This window comes from Corythoichthys intestinalis, chromosome 2 (assembly GCF_030265065.1).
Source record: "Corythoichthys intestinalis isolate RoL2023-P3 chromosome 2, ASM3026506v1, whole genome shotgun sequence".
Classification (NCBI taxonomy): domain Eukaryota; kingdom Metazoa; phylum Chordata; class Actinopteri; order Syngnathiformes; family Syngnathidae; genus Corythoichthys; species Corythoichthys intestinalis.
In genome coordinates this window covers 42,179,352-42,188,788 of record NC_080396.1, presented here as the reverse complement: position 1 = coordinate 42,188,788, position 9,437 = coordinate 42,179,352, and the positions used below count along the sequence as shown (strand labels likewise).

At 39.9% G+C, this 9,437-nt stretch overlaps 1 protein-coding gene across 2 annotated transcripts in view; it reads right to left on the bottom strand.

The window, feature by feature from the left end:
• Positions 1-1,751: 1,751 nt before the first annotated feature.
• The window catches only part of LOC130909038 (thymocyte selection-associated high mobility group box protein TOX-like), a 158,825-nt gene continuing 151,139 nt past the window's right edge, over positions 1,752-9,437 (bottom strand). For both annotated transcript variants that reach the window (XM_057825095.1, XM_057825103.1), the window contains 4 exons: positions 7,925-8,005; positions 6,012-6,404; positions 5,491-5,630; positions 1,752-3,136 (listed from right to left, as the gene is read on the bottom strand). In XM_057825095.1, the coding sequence (XP_057681078.1) occupies positions 3,094-3,136; positions 5,491-5,630; positions 6,012-6,404; positions 7,925-8,005 (657 nt within the window). In that variant the 3' untranslated portion in view covers positions 1,752-3,093. The remainder of the gene's footprint in view (positions 3,137-5,490; positions 5,631-6,011; positions 6,405-7,924; positions 8,006-9,437) is intronic.

Sequence of the window (9,437 nt, the reverse complement as noted above, 5' to 3'; positions counted from 1 at the left end):
AATTGCGAGCTGAAGTGCAGCCATCAAAACACATGTAGAAATTGTCAAAAGTGCTACAACAATTATAACAAAAGTCATTGTTAAATTTTAGTAATAATGATATAGCTGAAGATATTGATTGTTCTTTGATTGCACTAGGTTGTGTGTGACAATATTACAAATAAGTTCATATCATTTTAAAAAACTGACTTTTTTTCTTCTTCTTCATATTGCATGCTATATAAATCATTGTAAGATTAGTCATCAATTTGTAAGGGCATATGTCACTATTTGTAAGATTGCCAACGGCCTCGGGTTGACAGGTATGGGAAGGTTTCAATTCTGCCCTCCTTATACATTAAACAGCAACTTCAACAACAATGACTAAATTCAAAAGGGGCTAATGAATTGGTGTGAAAGGCCTGCCTGCTTCTTTCTTGTCTCGTCTTTTTGTGTGATTATGTCTGTGTGCAGCTGTCAGGACATCTCATATCCTCCTGAAGGGAAATGATGAAAGGGTCTGATGGTGACTGATAGAAGCAGTGCCACTGGGGGCACAATATTAGAGATAGGACAAGCAATATAGACTTAGTATTTGCGACTTTCAGCCACAGGACTATTGCCTACAGCAATCAAAATATAATATTGAAGGGTTGCTTGCATTTACTACCTGTTGATAACATGAACTTCATGTTATAGGTTGTGCCTGTGGCATTCTGGAACCCTGAGACCAGGGAATTCCGACCGCTGTGCTGTGGGAAATATCTGGCTTTTATTTAATTGGGGTCGAGTCGTCACTCGTGAAAGGCAGAAAACGAGCAGTGAAATGCTATTTCACTACACAGCAGGAAGCATATTTAAGCTCTATAGGCCCACAATTCAACGGCAGGTGGTGCTAAATCGCTTTGAACTAAATCCCGCCGTGATTTAAATATTATTCACCGCTTTGCCGGCAGATGGCGATATGAGGTTTTAAAACGCACTCATTTTTTTTTTATACAAAGGATTTGACCAGTAGATGGTAATAGAGGTACATTCTCTTGTAATGATTTGAATTCCCTGTGAGAGATAGGAAAGAAACCTTAAACCAATCTTTCATTTGTTTTGTCCATTAAAACACATTCGATTTAATCTGATAATAAATGCAAGCAATATTTGTAAACATGAAAATCACTGACCTATTTTTGTTCTCTATCTTGTGAAAAACATTTTGTGAATAATTTACGAGAACAGTGAAAGAAAATCATGGAAAATGGAAATCGTGTTAACCCTACCTACTAGTATCCGTTTTCTTTTTCTTTCTTTTCTTTTCTCTTTTCTTTCTTTCTTTTTTTAACAAATCAACAGTAGGAGGCGCTGCCTGTTCATCATCGTCATCATAGGGTATGACAGATTTTATTTCCATTCGATTCTTAATTCAGCTGTGAAATTCAAAAGTAAAAGGCTGTGTGCGTGTGTGTGCGCGTTTGTGTGTACGTGTTTCTTGTTTTTTTTTTTTTTCCCCCCTTTGAAAAGCTGCGGATAGTTGCATTAACTTGGGTTTCATCATCACACATTATTAAAAAACAAAAGTGACTAGTGGACAGAGAAATACTGCCTGCTATATAATATTGACTGTAAATGATGAATAGGGTTCAAAAATTCAACATAAGGGACCAAACTTTTGTTACTCGATTTGATGTTATAAAATGTAATAAAGTGTTACATACAATTTTTAAATGTATGAGTACAAATGTGAAGAAACAAACAGAAAAGCTCCCAATACTTTGGACATTTTATTACAGACAAAAAAGAAAACAAAGGAATATTTGTGACACAAAATTAATCTAATGCTGGTCCAGTGGTATTGCACCAACAACAATTTTTGAAAAATATTTTAATTACCCATGTTATAATAATAATGCACCCTGATGAAAACTCTAGCACATTCTGCCTTTTTTATTGATAAACCAATGGGATATCTTCTAACCAATTGAAAAAGAGCATTTTGAAAAACCACTATTTATCAAAACAAAGTCTGTGGTGTGACAAAGTAAAGAAGTACATTTGGCAGGCTTTATACACAAAACTGAATTATATACCCAGATGTACATTTTCTTAAATCCTGCTACAGTGAAAACCAAAAGATCTCTTTTTTAAATTCTTCACAAAAGATGATAAAGATGAGTTCAACACAATTCTAAAACACCTAATAAAACTAGTCAAAACTTCAAAACCCCACTGTTTTTTTCTTTAGTTAACATTTCACATTTAGCTTCTTTTTTTTGTTTAATTCACCTGTACAAGTGGTGTTGGGACAAAAGGAAGGTGGGGGATGATCAAAAGGGTTTGAAATCTTCCTCCTCTGCACTTCGGCATCGTCCTGAGGTCACGTGACGAGAGTCGACGCGCCCTACTATCGGCAGGGAAATGCTCGATTGTTTTTGGGTTTCCTCCTCCTCTCTTGCTTGTAGCACATTTTTAGTGTGTGTATTCCGTCATCACACAATCCAATGAAAAGAAACTCAAAACAGCAAGGGACTGCTGTTAAATACACACATGAGAAGGATCTGTTTTTTTTGGTTGTATTTACAAATTCTCTGCGAGAAATGAGGAAAATTAGTCCTTCATTAGGGGCAAAGATGGGTTTTGCAAACATCTCGTGTGTGCGACTCGCTTGAAAATGTCCTGAAAACATGTACCCCTGTTAAGGTGACTAAACTGGTCAGCCTCACTCATTGAGGATGCTTTGAGCATGTCACTTCCACCCATCAAGAGGCAAAGGAGCGCATCAGAAGGAAATCCGAAACAAAATAAAAGGATATTTTTTTTGTCTTTCTTTCCAGTATGTTGGCAAGAGCTCATAGCTCACTGCCCCCCCCCCCCAAAAAATATGAAAAGTTCACTGATAAGTGAGAGGAAAAGAGAGAGAGAGAAAGAAGAGAAAAGAAAAGTGCCTCAGGCGTGTGGCTGATCTAAGTGCTTGGCGAATAGGTGAAGATGCTGGAGAAGTCTTTGGGATTTTCAAAATCCGGCAGATGAAGAAGAAGAACGCAAAACTGTGTCAAAGCTGATATACTGATGATGTTATGTTGGGTTCCTTGAAATTTGTCACGTGTGTAGAGGTCTTCAGCTTCAAGTGAGGTAGAGTGGCTTGTCTCGAGCTCCCATGCCACTGCTAAAGAAAAGACAGGTTAAGTTAAGTTTCATACTACTCATTTCAACATATGCAGGAATATCACTGAGTGTCACGGGAAACCGGAAATCTCGGTGACTTCAGGAGCTACACAGAGGCACACACAGTCACACAAGCATTCACACTCAGGGTCAAACAAATTTAGGAAAGTCAAGTGCCTCCTCTCGAATGACTCGTCATATTTTTTCATTCAAATCAACATGTTTTATAGATTAATGCCAATATCTGCCAGCAATTACTGACTTGTGCCTTAATCCGACTGAATTTATTGTCAACCATAAGCTAAAAAACAGGGGATATCCAAGACTGTGTTGGTTGGTGCTACAAGAGACATTGTTTTTGCAAGTGAATACAGTGGTACCTCGACATACGATCGCTTCATCTTTTGCCATCTGATGAAAAATTTGACTCTCCATTTGTTTCTATAGCCGACGACATGCTTGAAATACAACAATTTATGACAGCGCTGCAGTTTCTTTGTTTTCCCACATGATGGATGCATGGCGGATTTTCTTTTGAGAGAAATCAACATGGGTTCCAACTATGTTAATGCAGGTGGTGACAAAGGAAAAAGATGATGCTTACCTTTGAAATGAAAATGGAAATGATAGAAAAATATTAGTGTGGTGTGCGCATCCGTGGCTCGACCATACACGGCCCTAGTATGTCTATGAACTGGACGGTCCTCCTCTTACCTCTGTTCGCCAGTATTTATAAGTTAAGGTGACAATTACTATTATTGTAACATCGCCAAAGAAATCGCCAGCTCAGTCAGGTTTTTAATAATTTATTTCAGAACTTGTGCAACACAACACACCTTCTGTCCGCCGCAGCTGACGCCAACAACAGAACAAGAAATGTGGAAGTAAAAACTCTAATGCACCTATGTCACTGTCACGTCAGCTACGCGGTGCGTTCAGGTACATCACCCAAAACACATGCGCCACATTAAAACCCCATTCGTTACATTATTACAGGTATTATTATTATATTACTATTCCAAATTTTATTTATTTTTTATTTGTTTTGCTCTATGTAATTGTGATTTTTTGCAATAGTACCAGAAGTATTTATCAAGGATTTAGTGTAGGTTTTTGGGCTGTGGAACGAATTAATGGAATTATAATGTATTATTATTGGAAAATCCTGCTCCACATACGACCATTTCGACTTCCAAACAAGGTCCTGGAACAAATTAACTTCGTATGTAGCGGTACCACTGTATTGTCAATTTTACTGAAGATCGTGTGTGATGGAGACTAAGGTCAATGGACACTTATGGAATACATGGTAGGTAGGTAGGTAGGTAGGTAGGTAGGTAGGTAGGTAGGTAGGTAGGTAGGTAGGTAGATTGATGGATACAATTCACCCAAATCGCTCTCCAACCCTCTTACCGATTGTTGTTTTACATCCTAAAAGGCTGCAACCCTTCTAGGTTGGATGTGCATGTACCATTACAGAAGATAAATATTTGGGTCCTATACCCCTCACACACGCACTAAAGCTGTCCTGTCTCGTCTTCGTGCATGAACTGATGAAGCCTGTTTGGATTGAAAGGGCGAAACATTGTCTAAGGCAAACTGAACGTCAACTTGCAATCGATTCAATGCCCTAAGAATACAATGACCTGGATGAATGAGAATATTCACAGCCGTAGATTGACTCAATGTCCTTTCAAAGTGGATTTCAATGGTTGTCACTCTCCAATGATGCTGTTTTCAAATGTGATGCATTAGTCTATGGAATGAGCAGGTAGGTACTACGATAATTCATCTCATTTTTGCAGACTCCTAACATGAAGTGTCAAATGCAAAAATCTGCAATTCCTTCAATTTATCTTTAAGGAGATACCCAGGGCCCTCCAAAGCGTCAACATACTATTGAGAGCAGGAGAAAATTCCGACATATACTCAATGTGCCTCAAAGAGCAGCAAACGTGATTTGACTCAGGCTTGATCCTATTTGACATAGAACAACAGAGAAGGCTCCAAGTGGAGAAGCCGATGACTTCCACATTACATAGCAACACCAAGTTTCAGGTGTGATACAAAACAAGCCCTCTTGTAGCTGCTTGAATGGCTTGATTCGATAAGGCAATGTGTGCTAAACGAAACACAGGGGAAGTTAATTGGATGTCAAGGCTGGTAATGGCGTTATACTGCTGCTGTGTGTCACTTTGGATGAGGTGCGTTGCTTTAAACAGGACAATCAGAGTGTGTTATTAATAGATTTTTAAGTTTGGCAGTGTGACAGTGAAGTGGTAGAACGACTCGTTCGGAAAATTAATAAAACGGATAACAATTCCCATTTTGTGATATGTTCTGTATTGAGCATACCTGCAAGGGTTGGGTCCACAATCCCTGTTGCAGTATTCACTATCCCATTCTGGGTTCTGGCCATGCACTGGGTTCGGGGCCCCTGGAGACTGTGAGCCCCCCACGCTGTTCTGGTACTCAGTCTGAATATGGGAAAAACCCTGAGGGTCACAACGTGATTAGTAAAATTAATGTGAAGATAGTAGACTGACACTGAATGGACAGGAAATGTTAATGATTGAATCTTTAAGAAAATAAAATATATCTGGGAATAAACCATCAAGTAAAACACATAAAACTGAACTCTTAAAGTCAGAACTCCTACAGTCATTACATGGCATTAACGATCATGCTAAAGAAACACCAAGAACCAATATGTATTTGGGCACCATCAGTCCTTTTAATTTACTGCACGTAAACAAATTCCAATTGTACAACTGTGGTGGTTGTTCAATTTGTCACCAAATTGGTTAAAAAAAAGAAAAAGAACAGCAAAAAGGATCAGACAGCAAATTATGATTATAATAAAAGTCCACACCCACCTGTTGGCTGAGAGGTGGGGAATGCAAAGGTGCCTGGAGTCCCATTTGGTGTGAGATGATTGGCTGTGACTGCTGCATGCGGATAGGCTGATTGAGCAGGGAGCTCTGGTGCAGGGAGAGCTGGGCATGAGGGTGGAGGGGTGGGCTGATCTGGAAGGGAGCAGGGGGTGAGGCACTCATGCTGGGTGGCAGCATCTGCGATTGGCTTAGAGTGGATGCCAAGCTGTGACGCGGCGGACCCGCGTAGCTCTGGAGGTCCGACAGAGGGAATGAGCCCGACGGGCCCAGGTAGGGTGATGAGGGCTGTGGACTATACAGGGGCTGCTTGGGGGGTAGCAGGTGGGAGGCCTGGCTTGTCTGCTGGGCACTTTTTGGCTCTGGATCATTATATGTCTGAAAATGAGACACCACATTTTAAATCATATAAACACACACACATGCCTGCCCCTTCAGTGCTTCTAAATAGTACTAAAATATCTGTGATTGATTGGCATCCTGTAAAAGATGTATCCCACCTATCACTTAGTCAGCTGGGATTGGGTGCAGCTTGCCCATGACCCCAATGACGACTAGCACTACAGAAAATGAATGGATTGATATAGAAATATTTGACATACTGTAGATTGGATTGGATTTAAAACGATAATTGGGACAAAGAGAATGAATTTCAAAACGTTAAGATTGCAACCAGTACTTAAAAATTTCATTTAAAAAAATGGAAAGGGAAGTACACATAAGACTGACATAATTTGGATGCAAAATTAGGCTCACCCCTCTGCAACTGCATTTGTGGCACATTAAAACTTGAAATGGGAGGTGGCACATACTTGACACCTGCCTGATTTACCGTAAATCTAGAATGTTAGAACTATATGGAACACACACTCAACCTTAGTCCAGAGTTCTGCAGCTCCAAAATAATTCTCAACTTAATTTTCAATCGATCTTTGGCTTGAGAGCTTTTGGTTATGCATTTTCCATTAGGGCTGATGAATGAACGGGCAGATGAAATTTGATGTTTGGCAGGAGAAGCAGTGGAGGTGGAGTAAAAACTCGCACGAACTCCAGAAAACAACAAAAAAGCTTGGTGATTTGACCTTTCCCACTGAGGGTGCAATGAACAAGTGTCACACCCATAGGGCGCCCCTCTTCTGCCCTTTTATGATGAGCTGTCACACTGCTCATCTCCAACCATCAGTGTTGATTAGGCTGTAATGGAGCCCATTTGTATGAATAGATCTGAGGCTGGGGTAATGATCAATAGACACCTTTAGAGAAATGGGAAAAGAACAACCACACACACACACACACATGGGTGGACAGACACACACAAGAACCCAGGCAGAGAAATGAGACTGTTTGCTTGCAGAACAAATGGAATGACAAAAGGAATCTTCCCGGCACTATGTTGTGTTGTTAATACAAGGCGGCACTAAACAATGCAATCCTCAGCCCTCTTCCTTGCTCTTCTTTATTCCACTGCTGTCACTTTTCTTTAAATCATTCTGGGGGCACGCAAATGTTATTCCTTCAAATTAACAAGAAGCTAAAAATAAATGATCAAATATGTCATTCATGACCTTTTGACATATTGTTTTAGAGGCATAGAAGAGAGAAGAACGTGTTTTCTATCATTAATCTGTTATAGCTGTTATGGTCATATGCTTGGACTATGATTGGGCGACCCTCCCCCAATACCTCACTATTGCATCTACAACACTCCCACCCCCACAAATCGACTACACCCTAAGGAAATCAGGTATTGTTCCAAATACAGTATGGCTGGTTCTTTTTGCATCTAATTCCCACCTCCACCCTTCTCCAACACAGAGGCCCCTCCCAGCCCATTAGTGGGGCTTTTCCATCCAATCCATCATCAGTCTAAGCCAGTGCCTGTGTGTCATAAGCGTTACCTTGGAAACCAGACTTGCTCTGTACGCCGCCAAGGCTTTCAGGTACTCCTTTTTTGCCGCCTCAGTTTTTCTTTTGTAACCCTGAGAAGAAAGGTGAAAATCAAAACATGCGGTTTCAGGTGAGACTAGATCTTGACTTGCTCATGCACATACACACTCTTAATGTTTCCCTTTCCATCAGAGCTAATGGTACAGAACACTTTTATTTCCTCACTGCATCACTAATACTGCCTCATCTCAATGTGTCTCCTTCTATTGTAGAAACACATCATTTCCATTCCAATCCACCACAATAAATGAACTGGAACTTCTTTCAGCTCCCGAATAACAGTCCTATCAGCACACTGATATTAGAAACTCACTGAACTAGCTTGCTGCGGCAGTAAAGACCATAAGGAGGGATTCCACTGCCCTTCTTGTCGTTACGGCAACTCTTATCAATAGTGGCTTTATTTATTTATTTTTTTTGAAAATACACTACAAGTGTTGGACACGTTTTAGCTGGGTAGTACTGAAACACATTAAATATTATGAGTGGCTATGAGGAATACAGAGCTGGGTAATAATGGCAGTTATATAAACAGTTGAAAGGGGAAAAGAGGGCTGCTAATGTTTTTTTCTCCTAATTGCTCTCCTATCAGAATGTGTTTTAGAATGTCTGTTGTCATTCTTTTTCATCATAAGTTATTACCTAAACAGCCTTTCATCAACATACAAATCAGGTTTAAAAAAAACTTGTGCAGTATAATTTTATTGACTACCCTGGTGATACAGTATTTTTATAACAATTTTGAGATGCTTTTAAGGTCTGAAAACAAATTAAGAATACAGTGGTACCTCTACATTAGAGCTGAAACGAATCCTCGAGCAACTTGAGTAACTCGAGTTTAAAAACTGATACGAGTAATTTTATTCACCTCGAGGAATCGTTTAATTTTGCCAGCTCTAAGCATCATGTTTTACCCGAACTCCTTTTAATGCGGGACAACGTGCTGATGTCACGTGCGTAGAGGAAGAAGCAAAAAAAAAAAAAAAAAAAACCCTTTCTGCAGCCGACAGCCGCTACAAACTACGGCGTCGTTGCTAAAAACTAGCCCGCATGATGCGGTGGTAGCAGGTAGCGTCTGATGCGTCTCATAGATATCACATGTATGTTGAACTAGATGCGATATGACAGAGTCAGCGGTGTTAGTAAACAGCCGCCATCTTAAAGCAGTACACTTCTCAGCGCTAATAAGTAAGATTAAGGTTACTGTCACTCGCTCACGTACGTAACGTTAGCCCTGCGGAGGGCTAGGTTTCTATTAAGACCACTGTCGATGTGTGGCTAATTTGTCTTACATAGAGGCTTTATTTAATCTGTGAAACATAGCGCTGTAGAGTGATGAGGCTGTAAAATGAAAATATGATAAAGCTAACTGTTAATTTTAGCTCAGTAGTCATTGCTGGATAAAACACCAAGTAGCACTGGCCCCTAATGTGCTCCAATACAGTAGGTATCTTACTGTAACTT